The sequence below is a fragment of the Myotis brandtii genome, unplaced genomic scaffold (genome assembly GCF_000412655.1).
Source record: "Myotis brandtii unplaced genomic scaffold, ASM41265v1 scaffold953, whole genome shotgun sequence".
Taxonomy (NCBI): Eukaryota; Metazoa; Chordata; class Mammalia; order Chiroptera; family Vespertilionidae; genus Myotis; species Myotis brandtii.
This window is the reverse complement of record NW_005371933.1, coordinates 2,430,222-2,453,051: the sequence shown is the minus strand read 5'-3', so window position 1 is coordinate 2,453,051 and position 22,830 is coordinate 2,430,222. Positions and strand designations below refer to the sequence as shown.

Genomic DNA, 22,830 nt, shown 5'->3' with positions numbered 1-22,830 from the left:
TGACAAAAATCACTAAAAGAAAATGAATATTCCAATCTTGATTGATTTATCTAATTGTAAAAGGTTCACATTCAGTACATGCCCTGGTTCTTGGGATCCAGTTTTATAAAAACATAAAGGCATTGATAGATTTCCACATTGATAAGTGATTGTCCTTCCCTCCACTCCTTCTTCCTTTCTTTTTTCTCACAGTACTCAGTGTAATATGAAGATGTCAGAGATCACAAGATAGAGGATGGAGGAGGAGAAATAGGCAAAGAGTGGCAACGCATAAACTATTGGCATTGTTTTAAAAATTGTTTAAAAATTTTAAAAGCACCGGATTTCAAAGTTATAAAATCTGACTCCACAAAGTTTGTGTACAATGGATACTTACCTCTCTCTCCTGATCTCACTGAATTGTGATCATAATTCAATAAAAACCCTACAGTAATGAAAAATGCATGTACTGCCAGGACTATTTCTGGAGCTGGGAATTGGGACCCAGAGATATCCCTAGTGGAGGCTGAATGGGAATAAGTCTGAAAAGGGGGCTTACATCAAAAGTACAACATATATAACTATGCCTCAGAATCATCGGAGACACTTATAAAAACATAAATTTTCCAGAGTTCCATGGAAATTGAATCTGCAATGAAATACTGTTTTTCATCTACCACATGAACAAAAATGACAGTCTGACAATACCAGACACTGGTGAGGGTGTACAGTCCTAGGAAAGAATACTAACACATCACTATTGGGGGGTATAGCTTGGTTCCACCACTTTGGAAAATAGATTAGCATTACTCGTTAGAATGGAAGCTGCACCCCATGACCCAGCAATCCCATTTCTAGATCTACGCTCTAGGAAAACTCTTAGACATGCTCATGCACGAAGGCATATACAAAAATGCTTACAATTTACTATTGCTGCTGGCAATAGTAAAAACCTGGAAACAATCCAAATGTCTAATGAGAGTAGAAGAGATAAATTGTGAGATTTTCATGCAATGGATTAAAAACTAAATGAACCACAGTAACAAGCATCAAAATGGACAAACCACAAAATGACAGTATTATGCCATTTATATAACAGTTTGCAAACCTGGTCCATATGTTGTTTGGGGCTACATACATAAGTGCCATAAACAAAAGCAAACTTATGATGAACACAAAATACAGGGTAGTGTTTACCTCTGAGAAAGGAAGACATTTAAAAATATTTTTTAAAATTTATTGATTTGAGAGAGATTGATTTGTTGTTCTACTTATAAGAAGAGGATTTTTATCTAGGTGGGAGATAGATTGTAAAGGGATGGACAACATTCAAATTCCTACACTTGGTGGGGAGAACACAAGTGTTGATTTTATTGTAATCTTTAATCCATGCATATATGTTACATCTACATTTTTGCACATGCTAAATTTCATAATAAAAATTTGAAAACACACAGATTTCTAAACCCCATCTCAGATCTACTGAATCATAGTCTCGGCTATGGGGTCTGTGCAGTATTTTGTATAACTTCTCCAGAATATTTGGATGCACTATCAGGTTAAGAGCCACTCACCTACATACAAACACACACCCCCTACAATACACATCAATATCCAGGTGAAAGCAGCTTAAAATATAAATCAAGGTCAGGCAATTTCCAGAGGCATAAAAAAAGAAAAGGTTAGCCCGGGAGAGTGTGTAGGAAAAAATGGTCTCTCCCCGCAGGGTTCCAGGCTGATGAGGAAGCCTAAGAGCATTGTGCCACCTCCAAGGACCCCCCCTCCAACCCCGCCCCGAGAGCAGCGGTTCTCAACCTGTGGGTCGCGACCCCTTTGGGGGCCGAACGACCCTTTCACAGGGGTCGCCTAAGACCATCGGGAAACACATATATAATTACATATTGTTTTTGTGATTAATCACTATGCTTTAATTATGTTCAATTTGTAACAATGAAATTGGGGGTCACCACAACATGAGGAACTGTATTAAAGGGTTGAGGCATTAGGAAGGTTGAGAACCACTGCCTTAGAGCTTACCTGAGCCCTGTCCATTAGAATCTGAGTAAGATAATAACCCCCAGAAATGGGCCCAGTGAGGGCTCTTGCCATAACCTTTGCTACAAAGAAGAAACACAATGTGGCAGAAGTGTCCATGTCTAAGACACACCACAACAGACATCTAGACCTGGACCCACATGTACACGCTGTGCGATCTTCAGCAAGTCACTTGCTCTCTCTGAGCCTAGCTTTCTCACTTCCTTGTCTCCCTCATAATACTGGAATCCAGTGAGACAGTGTGGGTGAAAAGGCTTTGCAAACTGAAAGTACCATGTCAGTTATTATTTCTTCCTAAAAGCCAAATACATAGGCTGTCAATTCTGAGTCAGCAGTTATCTGGGTCCAAGGAATTAGGGGCTCTAAACTTTGCCATAGAGAGACCTGAAGGCAGGAGTAGGGCTTAGTGCCTCTACATCTTTCTCTGGAATCTCAGCAAATATTTAACAGGCACCCACTACTTCTCCAGCGCCTCCCTTTTCCAGTCCATGATAATTCAGAAGGGGATGTGCATAAACAGCTCTGGACTACCAGAAGCACCTTGAATGCTAATAGGTAGCCTGAATATTCATTAATGGCTTTGAAACTAATATTTAACCCATTTACACAATACCTTCCAAATTAGGATTGCCAGATTTAGCAAATAAAAGTGCAGGGCACTGAATTAAATTTACAATTTTTAGTATCATTAGAATAATTTTTAAAGTATAAATATGTCCAAAGTATTGCATGAAATATATGAAAAATAATTTGTTCCTCAAGTTTAACTGGGTGTCTTGTTTTTATCCGGCAACCCTGTTCCAAATGAACAAACAAATCAGCACTTTCTCCTACATCTTACATTGGGAAATCCGCATGAAAGAGAGTCATGAAATCCTGTTTCCATTACTTGGTAAGAGAGTAAAGGGTTGGATTGATCTTAAAATTGGACTTGCATCCTCCCCCTCCTTGCATGGCTCAAGAAGACATGGAGAGGCACAGATATTAAAAGCAGGTTTCAAAGAAAATAGAGTAGAGCAGGGGTGGGGATGCCTTAACTTTTCAAACAGAAATTGACATTCCAGCCATCCTGGCCCACCCAGAACACTTGGCAGTGGCCCCTGCCCTTACCTCTGGGCATCTCCTTGGAATGCTCTGCCTCGGGCCCGTTCAGCAGGTCCATCTGGGAGGCCTCCTCCGAGGGGACACGGCGCCAGGACCAGCTCTGGTTCCCGAGGTCATGCAGTGGAGGGGAGTACTCCAGCTCACAGGGGAAGTCAAAGCTGCACTCCAGCCCTGCAATGACAGTGACAGCCAATGGTTAGTGGAGCAAACTGTTTCCCAGACATGACCATCCAGCCCTAGAGCCTTACTCCTGCATTCCAGGAAGCTGGCCTTTGTCACACACGCATCTTCACCCTATCCCCAGGTGGTAACTTCACAAGTGGCTGGCTCCATGTTGGTGAAAAGGGGGCTAAGAGAGAAAAAGGTGTTCTTTGTATGACTCAGATTATGGGAGGTGTCCTCAGAGATGGCAGGAAAACGAACAGGTGGGACCCTGAGAAGCTCTGCTTCCTAGGAGGTGACCTGGTGACATGGAGAGGACTGAGGTCAAGTGGGAAGCACCTGACTTTGCAATCAGAAAGGTCTGGATCTAAGCCTGGCACTGCCACTGACCAGCTGGTCATCCCAGGAAATAAAATTAACATCTCTGGCCTCAAATTTCCATACCTACACATGGGGGATGATAATATCTACTTTGGAAGTTATCTGTAAGAACTAGTGGATCTTGCATTATCTATGTGCATGAGCCTTGCCCATCGCTGAGGCCCAGGAAAAATCCTAGTCAGGTCCTGCCCTATCTGAGAAGAGAAAGCCAAAGGGAATGTAAGTCTCACTCATAGCCCTGTTTGCCAGCTCTGTTGTCTACCCTTCAATCCCTCTCCAGAAACGAGGGCCAAGGCTATGCCAGCTAATCCATGTTATTCTCTCTTGAGGTGGGAATGGGGTCAGTCACTGGGTAAGGAGAAAGAAGGAAGAGGGATGTTTTATGATCTTTTTCTGGGCTTCTTTGGGGGATAATCATCCTTGTGCCCAAATCATTCCATTTTTGCTCTACTTTTAGAATATACTCACCTTGTCTTTCCCTTCCTTACTCATTGTGCATTACCTAAAGAAGATGAAGTACTTTTAACCAGGTAGGCTCTCTAAGCTAGCTGATGCATCAATAGAACATGTACCAAAATGCAAAATATTCATCCACCTTTTGCTTCATCATCTCCCCTCAGCATGGGGATGTGAAGAAAGAAATAACGTGATACAAAGAATGAATCTCTGGATTAGAAATTTGGGGGAATTTGGTGGTGTCCAGGCTTGGCCAGTCACTTCTCATGTATGGAACTTGGTGCCCTCAACTGTAAAACAAGGGGTATAGACAAGATGATTGTAGTCTAGCTCGGCTGCTGACTTGCTGGTTACCTTGAATAAGCCACTTACCCTCACTGGGCCTCAAGTTCCTCAAAAGGAGACCTAGACTAGCTGCTTTCTAAAGTCCATATTGATGTGACTTTTTAAAGGGTCCAAATCCTGGCTCTCAGAAGGGTTATAACTAATTGGATAAATAAATCTGTGATGGTGCTAATGGGTGCAAAGTCCCAGTTATCACTGTGTGTTTTAATAGCTGATTCTGGGCTATTGCTATCTTGTTCTCCAAGGAGAGTCTGCTGTTGAGAATTTCAGAATGCAGAGAAGTGGGGCCGATTCTAGTGCAGGCAGCCGGTCACTAGATTTCCATACCCTTAGGTAGCTGGCCCTGTCCTGGAGGGGAGTAAAATGAATCCCATTGACACGGGCCAAACTAGGGGGAGAGGAAAAAATCCTTCAATTACACTCCTATTAAGCACCTTTCTTCTTCTCAGCCAGTAGGGATTTATGTGCCAGCTGCTCTCCAGGAGCTGCCATTCTTCTGGTTCTAAGGTTAATACCACTCGCCCTTTCACGATTCAGGCAGTTCACCTTTATAATGGCAAAACTGAACAGGCCGAGCTAGCCTTGTCTGAGTTGACATGACACTTGCTGCCTACATATTTCATCAGCCTTGAAGACTTTCTACCTGCCTCTGGGGCTGAGCTGCTGCTATGAATTGGTATCCATGAATTGTAGACTGCTTTAATCTTCAAGACTTTCTCGCCAGGCACCTGGTTTTGATAGCAGAATGCAAGGAGAAAACTGATCCAACATTTTGTTCTCTGTGACACAAAAATGATGCTCATAATGAAAGGTATAGCCACTGAATGTGGCCCTTCTGGGAAGGTTCAAAAAGACCCAGCCACGTTAGGAAATGATCAAGTCAGAAGGTGGGAGAGAAAGTTACTGACCATTCCCAAACCACATTGACAATAATTGTACCTTTCTCAAAGCTTCAATTTCTGTGGCCCATCCTCTCTCTTATTTTTTTCTCCAATTAAAGTCATCCAATTTCTATTTGGGACAGAGGTGTGACATGCATTCTTAGACACTGCCTGGCAAATGTGCAATCCGTCTAATAATTGGCTGTGTTTGGAGCAAACCCTGCCTAGTGAAACAGGCTAGGCAGACTCTCCAATTACCAAATGGGTTCGTTTTGAAATTCTTGCTCCAAGGCAGCCTCACTTTAGCTGTCAAAGCTGTACTCTTTGGCTTTAAATAGAAGTGGAGTTAACATTACTGCTCATTTGGGGTGAAATTAAATTGGGCCTTCCTACATTCTGATTTAATTTCTCATAAAACATAAGGATGGGTTTCCTTTTCCTGAGCTAGCCTCAGTGCCTTTTGTACAATCATACCTGGGATGTGTCTTTTCTAAAAAAACACCAGGTTAAGTCTCATTTTCCATGGGTCTTTTCTGAGGTTGTAGACCAGTGATGGCGAACCTATGACACGCGTGTCAGAGGTGACACGCGAACTAATTTTTTGGGGTTGATATTTCTTTCTTAAATGGCATTTAAATATATAAAATAAACATCAAAAATATAAGTCTTTGTTTTACTATGGTTGCAAATATCAAAAAATTTCTATATGTGACACAGCACCAGAGTTAAGTTAGGGTTTTTCAAAATGCTGACACGCCGAGCTCAAAAGGTTCGCCATCACTGTTCTAGACCTAGAGTGCTTCTTCAATCTCTCTCCTTAACCCTCCTCTAACTCAGTCCTTGTGGGATAGGGGGGTCTATTTTACAAATGGAAGTCAAAGGGATTAAGAGCTTCAGTGAAGTGTTTAGCCTTAAGTAGCCCAATGGCAGAGGAAGGTCCCCACCCAAGGGAAGGGTTGGAAAATAACATTCACTGAGTCCCAGCTCTCTGCCAGAGACTATGCTAGGTATTGTCTTATGTTACTATATTTAATCTGCAGAAGAACAATGAGAAGTGAATGTCCTGTCTCTACAGAGGAGAAAACCGAGGCTCAGAAAGATGATTCTACTTGCTCAAAGATCAAGGGACTTTCCTGAGGCAGAGCCAGAATGTGACCCAGGGCTGGATAATGAAGACCCAGGCGTGTTTCATCACACCTCCACAGCTTCAAAATCTCAACCCACTTAAAGGAGCAGCAGTGGAGATGATGAAGAGCTTGATGACGGATCAGGCATGTGGGATAAAAGAAAAGCTGAAAAAAAGAATGACTCAAGAAAGATCTCAATCCACTATTATATTTTAGTTATTGGACCCAAAATCTGCAACCTCTTCAGATCTGCAAAGTCTCCTCCACCCTAAAGGGACAGATAGTTATTTCCTCTGTGTCGGACCCATTTTGCAAAGTGACTGTGATCTTCAGAAGAATCCAGAGATTTCAACCCTACTTTATGTACCTGTTAGGAACCAGGGGAATCTAACCACTGAAAAACACAATGAGAAAAAGACATGCTTTCCAGAACTTGCCAATCACATAGTTGAAATCACAACTACCCACCTTTTAGCCTCTCCCATCATGAAAGAAAAATAAGGTAATGGAATCTCCTGGAAACAGTTCGCCTGCTGAGAGTCAAGTGCTGTGAAGGGAAAGGTCTTGGCAGGGCAGTGAGGATGTTCTGGGGTCGGGCCTGCAAACAGCAGCGAAGGGGCCTCAGGAGGTCTATTTCCCTCTCTATGTCTCATTTTGTGCATCTGAAAAATGAAAGGAATCGAGCATACACTCTCTACGGTGCCCTCCATCTCTGAAGGTCGTTTATTTTAAAGGGCTCATTCTGGGCCAACACAACCAATCCTATAGACTGTCAGTCAGTCACGTTCACTCTGTCTTCCTCTAAATCAGCGGTTCTCAACCTGTGGGTCTTGAGCCCTTTGGTGGTAGAACGACCCTTTCACAGGGGTCGCCTAAGACCATCCTGCATATCAGATATTTACATTACGATTCATAACAGTAGCAACATTACAGTTATGAAGTAGCAACGAAAATAATTTTATGGAACTGTATTTAAAGGGCCAGAAGGTTGAGAACCACTGCTCTAAATGAAAGCTTGTTGCCATCCCTAGCAGCAGATTCCATGGAAGGAGGCTGAATGTGCATCATACTCAATAAGGACTCAGGTTATTTCAAAATTTACTCTCAAAGAATTAAGAAGGAAAGTTCAGATAAATTTTACAGATGACTGTTCCAGGTGAGTGTGTGTGTGTGTGTGTGTGTGTGTGTGTGTGTTCATGCATTCTTATCAGTTTGTACCTATATTCTGAACTGTTCCATTAGCAGTTAGCTTCAAGACATTGTCCTAATATAAAAGGCAATCATTCAGAAGACAACTATGGTAACTGATCAGAAAACCCTGTGGTGACCCTGCCGGGTGAGATGCCTAGTTCTCTTACCAAATTCCGTTGGCTGTAAGTAAGTTGGCAATGACCACCCACTCTGACACTGAGTCTGAGGGTGGAAACCTAGCCTCTCGATATGTGTGAGACTATCAAAGTTGTCATGCCCAAGGCCTATACCTAGCTACTCAGACAGAGATGGGGCCTTCCCAGTCTGAGCCACATAAAGAAGATTGCATGCAAGTTCCAGACATAGTCCATAACACCATGGAAGGATAGTAGGGCAATATGGTGTACTTTGGACACTTAGATCTTCCCTTTGGTGGGCTCTGGAAACAGTTCTCCTTTGTTTCCAGACTGACCTCAGGCTCAAAAAAATCCCTTGAGTCAAGGCCTTTTGTGTCTTCTTGATCTTGACCCTGGAAATCCAGAGACCTCCCACTAGTTTCTTCATTCACTTTAGTCAATTTTAATTAAGGGACAAGCAACCTCCTTTCATTTTGAAGACACTTGTTCAAAGTCTGACCAATTTTCAGATGACCACAGGGGCCTTAAGAGCAACTGCCCCAGGGCAGTCACAGGAATCCACTGGTTAATGTCACACAGACTCAACCCATAACAAGGTTTGGAAGCAAATGTTACAGAGTAAAAACCAGCAATAAAAACAGAAGAACACATGTTTCTCAACCCCATAGGTACTTCACCCTTTTTCATTTTGTCTCTTACTACAAGTGTTTCAGAAGTCAAGCTTGGGATCAGACTTAAGTTCTTGACTCTGGTGTGTGTTTATAGAAGAGTCCCAAGCCCCAAGGGGAGGACCTCCATGAAGGTCGTGGAAAGTATTTTCATAACTGGTAACATTTCCTGAGGGCTTTCTGGGTCAGATGCTCTGTCAGGAACCCTACATCATTACCTTATTTAATCCCTATGAATTAGGCAGGAACCTTATCCCTATGTAACAGAGGAAGATACTGGGGTTTAGAGAAGTGAAGCCACATGTGAGGTTACCAAGATAGGAAGTGATTGAGTAGACAATCACTGATCTGCTTCCTCCCTGGGACACCTGAAGCCTTGATGTCAGTATCTATAAACAGGGAATTACAACAAAATGGTAACAGAAATAGCTCCCCTCATTCAGAGCCACAGGCACCAATAGGGGCTGAGACCTGCAATGAGGCAGGACAGGAACTGAACCCATGGAGGGATAGGCAGGGCCCAGCTGGAGGCAGGACATAAGCCAGGGCATCTGAGCTGTCCTGAAAGGACCTGATAACACCTTTATAAAGTTGAACGTAGAACACCCTAGTGAGGAATGAATCAGAGTACACATTTCCCAGATGCAAGTCTTAATCCCAGTGGGTATGTGACTCAGAAAGCCATGGCTACATGTACAGTAAGGCCCAGGGCTCAAAGTTCCCATCTAGGTTTCCTGATGTCTTCCAGATATCGGCTCTGTTTCTTGAGTAAGGCTAGGGGTCTCAGTAGAGGGAACTGAGGGTGGGGTATGCAAGGTTTCTATGGCCGTCAGCGGCCCAAGAGAGAATTTATCCAACTGGATACTTGGCCATGGAATCTGCATTTGAAAAAAAAGAACTATCAGGTTTGCTGCTAGTTTAAAATATGGCAACATGACTGTGATTTTTGTCTTGGGGTTATTTTCCTTTCTCTAGTTACCTTGACCTGAGGTTTAATTGCCATGATGCAGATAGCCTTGATGTTGGGCCTGCCACTCCTCACTGGTAAAATGGTGGTCTCTATGGTACCACTCAGCCCTACAATCTTTTCCTATGTATCTATGCCCACTTGTGCTATTCATTAAGTGATCTTAATATCATCATGATTCTTTCTCAGGGATAGAGCACAAGACCTAAAATTTGACTCCAATTCTGCTGCCTGTCAGCTATGTGGTATGGGGGGGGAGGGGGGTGCTCTCTCCCTCATTCTCAGACTTGGTCATCTCAGTGATAAGACTAACTTCCCAGAACTGCTTGGAGGATTCAAGGAGATGCTGCATGTGCTTGGAATGGAGACATTCCCAACTGATTCAGAATTCATACAGTCATGCCTTTTTTAAACACAAATTTGTGTTTACCATGAGAAATAGTATTTATGTATGGCATTCCAATTGATGGCAGATGACCATTCCTGAGGATTTTGTTATAACACGAAAGGTTGGTATGTCTGACTTTAGGTGATATTCAGAGTCAGAGGCTATTAAAACTTGAAACTACATTTGAGATCAATCCATTGGACAGATGGGGGGAAAAACAAACAACAAAACAAGATCCAGGCAAGAAAAAAGGCTTTCCCAGGGTCACGTGGCTGGTCAAAGAGTCCCTCACACACAGTGTGGAGGGCATTTCTACTCACTGTGGAGGCCTCGCCAAATGCCATCCTCTCCCAGCAGCACCAGGCCCAGACCAGGCTGAATGTCAGTTACTAAATCACCAGCTCTCACCTCCTCAGGCTCAGCTTACTGGCATACTTAGGCTGAGGCTGGATTGCTTCATGGCTGGCATAGACAGATGCCAATGTATTCCTGACAAGCCTGATTTGTACATTCAACAAGGAGCCATATGCAGATGTGGCAATTCTCTTGCAGGTGAATTATAAGGTTCTCTTAGAAGTCAAATAACAGAACTTCATATTTGAAGCTACAGGTGATTATATAGAGTCCTAGAAAACAGCATTCTCAAAGCATTGTCAGTCCTTAAAGACAGTACCCAGCTCAGGGAACTTCCTAAGTTGCCACAATCCTGAGGCACAAGGCAGGGTCTCCTTTTCCTAAGTGATTCTCCAGAACTTCCCAACTGTTGACTTTCAGGGTCATGAGGAACCATCTGCCATTGAGAAACTGAGGCCCAGAGACATGATGAAGTTTGTCCAAGGATGATGAATGGGTGGGTTGCAAAATTGGTACTAAAACCCATTTCCTAACCCTGTGATTTTTATTGTTGGTATTATTATTATTATTATTATTATTCAAAGTTGTGGGTAACAAACAAACAATACCTTAAAGAATTAGGAAATTTCCAAAAATCTAGAGTGTGCTTTTCTGGAATAAGCTAGCAAAAACATACATGACTAGGTTTCAAATAATCTCCAGTAAGGCTTTCTGGGTTCTCTCATTCTACATGTACTCCTCTGCCAACAAGCTGCTTTTGATGGTTGCTGAAAGCTTCCTGCTAGAGAGCAGGTGTTGGCATAGGCCAGAAGATCCAGTGAGAGCAGGCGGAGGGAAGCAGTGACTTAGGAGTGAAGGATAAAGATCACCAGAGCCAGGCCAGTGTGTTTCAGTGGTTGAGCATTGATTTGTGAGTCAGGAGGTTTGATTCCAGGTCAAAACACACATTCAGGTTGTTGGATTGATCCCCAGTAGGGGGCATGAAGGAGGCAGCCAATTAATGATTCTCTCTCATCACTGATGTTTCTATCCCTCTCTCTCCCTCTCCCTTCCTCTCTGAAATCAATTTTAAAAATCTTAAAAAAAATCACTAGAGAATTCTTGGAAACTCTTCCAACTTTGGGCCAATCAGCTTCTGCTTTGGGCAATTCATTTAACCACTTGAATCTTAGTTTTTTTGTGCGTATAAACCTGAGATACTTAGCACAATAATTATGCTGATAAAGACAGTATCTGCTGTGACAACCAAGTAAGGACATGAATGTAGAAGTGCTTTCTTAATGAGATGCTGTGTATGGATGTTCTTACCACCTTGGTCTCCCTGAGCCTCAGATTTACCACTGGAAACTGAGGGATTAGATGAACTGACTTAACTTTGGAGGACCCAGGTACCCTCCTCCCTTGCTCTGTTTCAGATCCAAACTTCAGGGGATACCCGGGTGTCTGGGGAGTAATTAGGAACATCAATGACGCATGGAGTTAGGCTGCTCATGATGAAAGCTCAGTCACTTTACTAGATGGGTAGCTCAGGGCAAATCATTTAAATTCTCTATGCCTCACTTTTTCATCTGTAAAATGGGGATTAAAGCAGAAACCACCTCAGGGAATTATGAGGAGAATTAAATGCAGTTTGTACATCAAGCACCTACTAGTAGAGCAGTGACCCGCACGTGATTTTGTATGAAATGATAGCCATCATCCCTGTGGCCCTTTGGGTGGCTCCAGGGGTCTGTTGGCAGAGGAGAGTGCCCAGCACTGAAGGCAAACCTTGTTGAAAGTCCTTACCCAATCTTTGCTTTCTGGCATGCTAAACAAGCTTCCCTTTGGAAGTGAAGTCACATTAGACCTTGAGTAAAGAGAGCTGGATTCTAGCCCTGGCTCTGTGGTATGACTGCAAGCTCATCTTTAACCTCTCTAGGCTCAGTTCCTCATATGAAAAAATGAAGTGGAGAAATAAAATGATTTTATTTGGGCAGATGGCCAACACAGAATCCCAAGAGTCCTGACTTCCAACCCAGGCTCAAATAATTAGGGGCTTCTACTGCCCCCTTTCTAGGTTATCTCCCAAGGAGGCACTTAGCCCACCAGTCACCTTTGATATTAATCCACCAGCTGCCATCAACATCTGATCATTCGCTTCATAAAACTAAGTACCAAACCTGGCCCTTGCCTGTCCCCTCCTACAACCACTATTCATTTGTCATGGGGCCCTAGATCTGAAATCATACACTTCCTACCAGCTTCTTCCCTAGAATGTATCTGGGAACCAATCACCCAATTCAAGACATCTGTTTATCTCACTTATAATCAATCTGCAGAAAAGAAGGGCCAAGTCTCCTTCAATCAATCAATTATATAAACACAGCCTTGGAAGACAGTCTTGGAAGATGCTGTATAGCATGCATGCCCACATGGTGGGACATAGGCATCAAAAGCTTAATTCTCATTTCTCTTATTGATGGCCCTAATAATGATACAGAAAAAACAAATGGGACTTTGCTTCCCACATGGTGGGACATAGGCATCAAAAGCTTAATTCTAATAATGATACAGAAAAAACAAATGGGACTTTGCTCATCATCCCAGAACAGAAAATGGAAAGTAATTAAAATCGTAGGCATTCTGAAGTTACTAGCCCAGCCTCCTCATTTACAGATGGGAAAATTGAAGGTGAAAGGAGTGACTTGGCCAAAGTGGAGTGGCCTAGGGTCTGGAGAAGTAAGAGTGTGGAGACCAGAACTCAGGTTGGACTTCCAGTCCAGTTCTCAGCCTTCGATTTCCAGGAAGCATCATGAAAGCGACCATACAAGTGGGGTCTCCAACAGAGTTAAGCAGGCTCCAGAGGGCATGATAGAAACCCTAGCAGTACATACACTGCTCAGCATGACATCCATCCAAATGAGATCCTTCCTGAAACCAGAAGGCTGGCAGACAGCTCTGAGGAATGCAGCATCCACAACAACCAGAAGAGGCTGTTGGTCATAGACAGCCTCTACCTCACAACATGCAAAATGACCCTCCCATTTACTCTTCTGTCTCTGCTGCTGAGGATCTGCTGGAGGATGGAGGTGAATAAGGAGTTCGTTTATGATGCCAATCTCAAAAATGAGCAGATACCAGGTGACATGTGGGCCCACAGGGCCTGGGTTTGAATCTCAGCTCTGCCATCAGCCCTAGGCAGATCACTGACCTCTCTATGCCTCTCTCCTGATTAGTAAGATGAGGCTATTTAACCAGATTGCTTTGGGTCCTGACAGCTTGCAATTTTTATGAATTTCTCATAGACCAAATTATTCTAGTCGTCTGTTCAAATGCTAGTTAAAATCCTATTAATCTGAGGTCTCTTCTGATATAAAGTTTTGCATACAAGGTTGCTCTTGACAAAACATTTCATTTCAAGAGGATTTCCTCTCATTTTTCTCACTCTTGATCAGTCATTTTCCTGCATATGTTTTGGACACATGCCTTTCTAGGCTGGTTAGAAATGCTCTGTATATAATATGCAGATGTCCCAAAGCTGTCAAAACAAAAATTCCTCAGCTCACTCATGTCTACTGAATATGCTTTTTAAGATTAAGAGATGAAATAAGCCTTTCCAAAGTAGTTAAAGCCACAGCTTTGAATTCTAAACCAAAGTATGGCCAGCCCAGGTACTCTTCTCCCTTTAAACAAATGTCTTTCCTGAAACCATAGAGCAGCGGTTCTCAATCTGTGGGTCGAGACCCCTTCGGGGTCAAACGACCCTTTCACAGGGGTCGCCTAAGACCATCGGAAAACACACATATAATTACATATTGTTTTTGTGATTAATCACTATGCTTCAATTATGTTCAATTTGTAACAATGAAAATACATCCTGCATATCAGATATTTACATTACAATTCATAACAGTAGCAAAATTACAGCTATGAAGTAGCAATGAAAATAATTTTATGGTTGGGGGTCACCACAACATGCGGAACTGTATTAAAGGGTCGCGGCATTAGGAAGGTTGAGAACCACTGAATTAGAATGACTTTAGGAATAGAGGACTGCTGGGAACATCCTATCTTTTCATAAAACAGAGATCCTAAGGGGTTGAAAAGCTCCAGGTTGGGAATTGAGAGACTTGCATATACTCCTAGTTTGCTCCTGGATTGTTCAGCAAATGTTGCAATTTATTAATATACTTATTAAGAACCCAACCGAGGACAAACACTGGATTACATACTAGGGATGCAAAATGGAACAAGATGTGGATTCCTTGACCTCTAAGGGAGAAATACTTCATGTAGGTAGGGATGCAAAAATGACCCTTAGGAGGGAGATCACAATTAGACCAAGCATTAGGGAGTCACCTGCCCGGGTATGAAAGCTGACACCATGCTAGCAGGTGAAAGAATACATGGACATAAGCTTAGACAGCCCTGAGTGATCCTTTCCATGCTTGTCTGTCTGCCTGCCTGCCTGTCTGTCTGTCTGTCTTGCTCTCGGTTTCTCTTTCTCTCCCCTCTTTCTTTCCCTTTTGTCAATGCTTTTCCCTCTTTGGCTGTGACAAGTGTTTTAAATGGATCTCTTTTGACTTGCTTTTCTTGTCCTCGTGTCAGCTAGTGAAACATTTATTATATTTTAACCTGACTTGTTTCCTTTCTGCTTCTTTTTACTAATCTGCTACTAACGTAGAGATAAATTGTTGGTATTTATTGAGTGGATCTATGTGTCTTCATTTGAAAAGTAAGAGATATGATGAAGTAGAGCATTTTAAACAAATCTCTCCTTGAAACACCTAAGCCAACTGCTTTTTATTTAATTTCCATGGGTTGAGTTCTTTGGATCCCAGCAGGCCAGTGGTCCTCAGGGTGACAATGCTCCCTGCTCTTGGTTTTGTATGACTGGCGGCTTTGCTGTCCCCTTTGGGACTCAGTCTTTAGGGTGAATGCATCCAGAGGCTTTTTGCTTAAAGTGTTGTAGAAAAACACACAGAGGCATAGACTAGGAAAACACTTGACTTTCCAGCTCAATGGAGTAGGGATGGGAAGAGACACAAGAAGTCCTGGCCTATTAGGGCAGAAGAATTGGTATGAAAGCTTTCAGACCTGACAGTGGTCCACCAGGGAGCTGGGAGCTGCTTTTCACTGGTGCAGGCTCTTGAGGGTGGAAGGACTGATCACAGCTAGCCACATTAAATATGTAATTTCAGAAATGTGATCAAACAGACTTGCTTCCTGAGTTATGAAGCAAATCCTACAGGGGACTAGAGAGCCTTTTTGTTTTCCATTTTTTATTTAGTGGTAGGTTGATTTTTTTTTGAGGGGGAAATATATTTAATTACGAAATCTTTTCAATAAAAAAATGATTAGTGGCAGCAGGGAAAGTAATTAAAATGTCTAATTTTTCTTTCTTTCCAAAGGCATCAGTCCCTAAATTGGATGGTCCCCTGGGCTTGGAAGCAGACAAAGTTTTAATAGAACTTTTATTTAAAGTCCAGCAATGGTTTTGTTATGCCCTGATGTTGGGGTGTTAAGAGGAATCTTTCTTTCCCAGGAGTTAATGTTCTGGATATTGAGGACTGGAAGAATGAAAAGTTGTATTAGTTTATTAGAGCTGTCATAACAAAGTACAGTGGGGCCTTGACTTACGAGTTTAATTCATTCTGTGATGGAGCTCGTAACTCAAATTACTCGTATGTCAAATCAATTTTCACCATTACAATGACACGTGATGCTGGGCTGATGTTGTGGTGTTCACTGTGATGTTCGCTGCGCCAACTAGCGGTGGGGCATCTGAAGCTGGCTCATAACCTGAATTTTAGCTCGCAACTCAAAGCAAAAAATCGGCTGAGAGATGGCTCGTATCTCGAAAAACTCGTTAGTCGGGACACTCGTAAGTCAAGGCCCCACTGTACTACAAACTGGGCGGCTTAAAACAACAGAAATTTATTCTCACAGTTCTGGGGGCCAGAAGTCCAAAATCAAGGCATTACTAGGGCCACGCTCCCTCTGACAGCTCTAGGGGAGAATTTGTGCCATGCCTTTCTCATAGCTCTTGGTGACTGCCAGCTCTCCTTGGCATTCCTTGGCTTGTAGATGCATCACTCTAATCTCCGCCTTCATCTTTACATGGTGTTTATCCTGTGTGTGTCTTTGTCTGTTTACTCTAATCCAGTATGATTAGACCCTGTTTCTAAATAAGATCACATTCACAGGTCCTAGGGGTTAGGAGCTCAATATATCTTTTGGAGGGACACAATTCAACTACTAACAGGGACTATAGTCTATGGTAAGGAAGACAAGAGAGACCATGGTGCTTGGGCAGAGGGGGGCTATACCCACATTTAGGAGGAGGTGAATTGCCTGGCATACCTGGGACAGTCTCAATTTAGGGACATCAAGTTTTGATCCTACAGCTGCCCCGATCTTGAATATCAGACTTGTCATTCAGTCCAAACACCGGGTTGGCTAGGAAATGAGGGCCCCCTCATAAGAGGAGACTTTATCTTTTAATTCACTTTGTGATGTGGTAGAAAGAGCACCCAACTTGGAGTCAGAAAATCTGGGTTCAGTCTTTTCTAACTGTCCACCTGCTCCATAACTTGGGAGCACATAAGTAAACTTCTTTGGTCCTCAATTTACATTTTTATAAAAACATTTTATAAAATAATATCTACCCACCACAATTTTATAATAAGCTTAAATGAGAAAAGGGCATATGAAAGAGTTTTATAAAGTATCAAATTTTTTTTTCCTATATGAAAATTATTTCTCTTCTTCACCTTTGGTTATTATGTTTTAAATGTTGATCAGATTCTTTCCACACCCAGAGTGGGCAAATATGAATTACAGCTGGGCAGAGTACCATCTGTTCTGTGGCTCCAGAGCTCAGTGGCCCCAGTGAGTCATCAAACCCCTTAGTGGCCTTAATCTCTTAGCACCTGGAGCTGCTGGCTGGAACAGATTTTCTTTTTAAATATATTTTTGTTGATTTCAGAGAGGAAGGGAGTGGGAGAGAGATATAGAAACATCAATGATGAGAGAGAATCATTGATTGTCTGCCTCCTGCACAACCCTACTGGGGATGGAGTTTTTTGAGATACCAGCTGTCTCTCGGCCGATTTTTTGCATTGAGTTGACAGAGTAATTTGAGTTAATGAGCTCCTTAACGAGCTCCTTAACGAGCTCGGTCTCAGAACGAATTAAACTCGTAAGTCAAGGCCCCACTGTATGACCTTCTGGTTCATAGGTCGATGCTCAACCACTGAGCAACCTCAGCAGGGCTGGAACAGATTTTATTTGGGTGGGTAGTTAGAGCCCAAGCCTTGTAGTCAAGCCTCTAAGTCAGTCTTGAGGCAGCAGAGCTGATGATAAAAGGATAAAAGTCTTTCTTTAGATGTCCTCCCTCCTCCAAAGCATAGAGATGAACGTGCAGCTCTCTGCTTGTCGGGGATGAAATTAGCAGGCTCCCATCGTTCAAGACAAGTGGCGAGGAAGAGCTGAAATCGGGTACCAAATGCCACTGAAGAGAATATATTTTATACAACATGAAAGGCCCCAATGCAAATTAGAAGAAATATAGGGAGACCTCCAAAAGATAGGTCAAATTTTTTCCTCAAGCAGATAATTATAGGCTGGGGGTGAATAAATCTTATTAGCCTCTCTCTACTTCGTCTCTTCTCATAAAACACTAATGAAGAGAAAGCCATACTCCATTCAGGTCTGGACAGCTGGCCTGAGACAGCTGTCTAGTCGGGATGCCTGTGGTCAGGCTGTGGATGCCCACTCTCGTCACTGCCCGCAACTCCTCCCCAGAATGCAGGTGGAAACAGCCAGCCAGGCACAAAACTCCACCACTCAAGTGCCCACATCGACTTACTGAGACTTGGTTACTTCTCACTGTCTGAAGAATGACCCCTTTAGGCAGCAATTCTCCAGTCAAATTTCTCCGCCCAAGTTTGCGGCCGTAAAATTAATGAAGTTGTTAATATTTCTTAAAATGTCTTTCATGGCAGGCAGCTAGAAGGTGCGGATTTATCACCACTGATCTTGGTGGCCTCTTCAGTTCATACAGAGATATGGGCTGAGCCCCCACAAACATCCTTAAGGAGACAGGAGTCTTGGCCTTAACCCTGGCTTTAGTTTGCTCTGCAGTAGGTCTCAGGGTGAGTACTCAACCTCTGTGCTCTGGGGGGAGCCCCAAAGGCACTCTTTGTGGCAATGAGTCTAGCTGCCTACTGAATTATGTCTCTGTTTTCTGAGCTCTGGAAGACCAGCAACAGGTCTTACTCACAGTTATATTTGTATCAACTCCAGCATCTGGCACTAGACCAGGCACACAGAGATAGTGGTGGGGGCAGGTAGGTCTTTAATTCAGTCTAAGCTGAATTAAATATGGTAAGAAGGTGGAGAGGCTCTGGAATTACCGCTGCACTCAGTCAAGGAACAAGCAGTCAAGAATCAGCTCTTCACACCCTGTGAGTCAAAAGCAATAATGGTGCTGACTTTGGCCTTCCCGTTAAGCATCAGGCAATGTCTGGCCAATGGTTTGGGTCCTCTCCTCTCTCAAGAAGGGAAATCATGAGGATTCTAGATGACAAGGTTACGGCCACAGAGAATGAATGCAATCATCTCTGAGTCATGCAGGAGGCAAACCTGCCCTTTTTGGACATTCTGTATTTTATAAAAGTTGAATGACTTTGAAAACAAATTCAAAATTTTATCCAGACTGGTTTTCATCACAAATCTGGTTAAAAGGCAATAACAATACAAAGGACCAGATTGCAATTATTTATAGACACTTGCCCTTATTATAAGATGACATTCAATGTCTGACTGAAATAAAATCAACAAGTAATTCTTATCTGGACTCTCCTGACAACTACTGATCTTCCTCTCCCACTGGGGAGGCTTAGGACTAGCAGGAAACCTCCCAGCAGAGTATAACCCTAACCTGCCCTAGGGTTTTTGATGCATTTATTTTTTTTAAGTTTGAAATGAAAGGTACAGCTACTATTAGCCAAGACTAACTGCATTATAGATGAGAGACAGCAGTGGGTGGAAGATCTCTGTTAGGTGCATTTGAAATAGCTCGGGCCCAAGGGCAGAGACTGAGCATCAGGAATAGGTAAACATGCCCAGAAGGGATCCAGAACTCAGTGCTGTTCTGGGTTCATAAACGCTTCATCGAATCAGGCCTGATGCGTGAGTTCCCTCCCTGGAAGCCTTCTGCATTCATTTGTCATGCACAACTTTTATGAGTGTCTTCTATGTGATGGGACATAGTGAGGAGCAAACACAACTTAGTGCCTGCCCTTAAAGGGGTCCACTCTAGAAGAGTTCAAAAGAAGAAAAAATATCCACCTGGAAATACATTAGCTCTCCTCCAAAGCTGCTCTTTCCTCTGCAGAGGTCCAGCTCCCATGAGCTGTTAGGATGAGCACACAAAGAATAAGGAATCCTACATCAGGTAAATATGGCCTCCTGAGGGCTCCTAGAACAGGACCTAGCAGGCTGAGTAGGCAGATCCCCGGAAGACAAAGTGACTATAAGGAAAGAATTCTGGTTTTGTAGTTAGAGAATCTACTCTGTGTGATCTTATTAAGTCCAGTTTCTACAAGTGTTAAAATGGAACGGGATGTGGCCTCTATCTCTGAGGTGGTTGCAGAATCAAATGAACTGAAATCACATCTAGAAATGTGTTTAGGCACCTTCAAGGAGACACTCAAATGTAAGGGAGTCACTTGAGGACCCTAGAGGACCTGCAACCCTCATAATAACAATCTTTTCTCAAGAGATCTCTATTATTAAAAACAGTCCTGGGTTAGAATCCTATATCTGAAAAATCATAGTCAAAATGCAAATAAGCATTACATCTAATGACTGGTAAGGGAATGTTGTGAATACCATAAAGGCTTGGGGCGGGGGTGCAATAAGATACGACAGCTACAAAGCCTTTAGTTTCTTTCAGGATACAAAATGCATCCTGAGTCTGGAGAGGACCGGCCTGAGTGCTGATGGAAGACTAAAGGCACAGAGAGACTTCCTTTGCGTTTCGGGGGTTGAGGGACCCATGGAGAGCCATGGAGAACAAACTGAAATTCACAGCTTCCTTAATTATGAGATTAAGGAAATTGCACATCGCAAATAACTATCAAAAATACACTTACCATATCGGCTGCGATGAGACAGAAAAGGGAAGGAATCTTTCATTATCCAGGTCAGATTCCATGCAAAAGAATCAGGAACAGGAGAAGGCAGGTTTGTCGGTGACTCTAAGGAGCTGTGACCTGGACATAAAAACAGAGAGAATAATAACCCATCTGTTTGGGATGTGTCTTTCAGCTGTCACTCATACCACTTTTTAAAAGAAAGTTTATAAGAGGCTTTCATGACATCTATTGGAAAATAAGGAAAGACCAAGCCACTAGAACATTGAATTGACCTGAGGATCTCAACGCACACTTGCTACCAAAGGCAGCCAAACCTAAGAAGTCTGAATCTTGTGACCAAGGCCTGCCAAAGACTTCTGGGACATGAACTAGAAGCCAGGCCACTTAATGGCTTGGTCTAATAGCTCTACCCCAGGAACTAGTGCAACTTTATAGAGAACTTCGATTCATATCATCCAAATAATGCTTCTACTATACTTTTGTTCAGACTTGTAACTTCATTAAATATTGCTTATTTGGGTTATCGCCTTATCAATGAGAAATCTGAAATTGCACTCAAGTTATGAGTTTTTGACAATTACATTACAAAAACAAACAAACAAACAAACAAAAAACTAGGTCATGGGTTTTTCCCAGAGCCAAGAGTCCAGAAAGCCACAAAGGATTAATGTTGCTCATTTGTATGTGAGAAAAAAGGATTGAGAGAAAAAGAGCAAAAGCAATATTATTCTTTTGTGTAACAGTACATCAAGTGGATTTTGTGTGGTGAAAAGTAATCTCATCTGAGGCCATATACGTCTACTTGGGGACAGGTTTAAGTTTCTTAGACTTTTAAAAAATTAAATTCATTTACAAATCAAATAAACAGGCATTACATGCTCTAATGCAGTTCTTCCCTGAAATCCCCAACTCAGTCACCATTTGCTAATGTTTTATGACAGGCAAGGCTTTTTCTGTTAAAGAAGGGGTTTGAGAATAAGTTCTGTTTAGTAAATAAATGTGTTGCCCAGATACATCTTTCTGGTATCATTTCTATAAAATGGGCCAGAGGAAATGCACTGAAGGGGGTCGGGTCTATAGAGAGGGGCAACGGGGCTGAGAGAGGGGAGGCCCAAGTCCAGATAGGTCTACGTGGGGGTGGGTTTGACTTTATTAGACTTTCATTAATAATATAATGAATTAATAATATGAATTAAGCACATATGGACCAGTGCTTTAAATGTCTGATTACATGAACTTTTTACAACCTTGTGGTTAGGTACGATCGTTGCTCCTCATTTTGCAGCCAGGGAAATTGAGGTAGAGAGAAGTTTAATATTCTGACAGTGGCCACCCAGTGAGTAGGCAAGAGACCAGAGTCAACAGACCAGGTTGGTCTGATGCTATCACACACAGTATTTCCACCCCCCTTCATGGACCCCCACATACTGTGCAAGGTGTTTTACAGCTCCCCAAAGGGCAATGGCTAAGGTCAGAGATCACCACTGAGCATGCTCCAGAATAAGACAACAGTGTGAGGGTTTTGAGAAGATTCTGGCAACTAACCCCTACAATGATCTTCATGTGAATAAAAATTAGCACTTCTGTGTCTGAGTCATCAGTGTAGCTCAAATTTTAAGTAATTTTGAAGCAACAGGAAGATCAAACCTAGCTATATTTCCTGGTTTCCAAGTAAGGTCATTTTTCTTAAACATATAGTTTGGGAATGGTATTAACTTCTTCCTGGATGTGAAGCACCAAGCAGATGGGGCTAGACTTCAGGAAGCACTTATGAATCTGTGAGTGGGCACAGAATGACAGATGACTTTTAATATGGACAAGGGCCAGGTTATATATTCACGGATTAAAAAAAAAAATCTAAAATCATTCAAAAGGAAGGGCTCTGAGGACTGAATCATGGCCCAGCAAGAGCCATGGGCGTCACTGTGGGTCATCCTTAAAGATAAACTTGAAGCATTTTGTATAAAAAAATTCCAATAAATTATTGGGCATCTTCAAAGTTGAATACTGGAGAGAAAGCAGAAATTTTTATCTCGCCCTTACAGGAAACTTTAGAATTTCTGCCAGCAGGCTGAGCTCACATGATCTTCAGAGGTAGGTGGGTAGTGATTTACTGCATGAGGCTGGGGGTACAAATAGAGAGATCAACCAAAAGGTTGGGCCTCCTCACCTGAGAAGGAAAAGACTAAGAAAACACAGCCAGTACGGATGAAGTTATTTGCCAATTTTGAAAGCACTAAGGCATACGTGAATTCTAGTCAAAGTTCATGGAATATTTATAAATTTAGAACATCAAGAAGGAAGCACTTCTGTGTTTAACAAGCACAGGGAAGAGGCTCCTGTTTCTTTCACATTGCCTCCCCTCCCCACCCTCACCCCAGCAGAGAAAAGCGATGCCAAGAGAAGCAACCCATTTAAGCAAGAGAAAGGCTTGTTTGTTTTTTGTTGTTAGTGGTGGGTTTTTGTTGTTGTTGTTTTGTGTGTTTTTTGGGC

At 42.5% G+C, this 22,830-nt stretch overlaps 1 protein-coding gene across 1 annotated transcript in view; it reads right to left on the bottom strand.

The window, feature by feature from the left end:
* Positions 1–22,830, bottom strand: part of ALK (anaplastic lymphoma receptor tyrosine kinase) — a gene marked incomplete at its 3' end in the record, with an annotated part of 551,341 nt that overhangs the window by 360,819 nt on the left and 167,692 nt on the right. Inside the window, exons 2-3 of the mRNA XM_005886069.2 lie at positions 20,335–20,454; positions 3,145–3,309 (exon numbers count right to left, since the gene is read on the bottom strand). Of these exons, the coding sequence (XP_005886131.1) occupies positions 3,145–3,309; positions 20,335–20,454 (285 nt within the window). The remainder of the gene's footprint in view (positions 1–3,144; positions 3,310–20,334; positions 20,455–22,830) is intronic.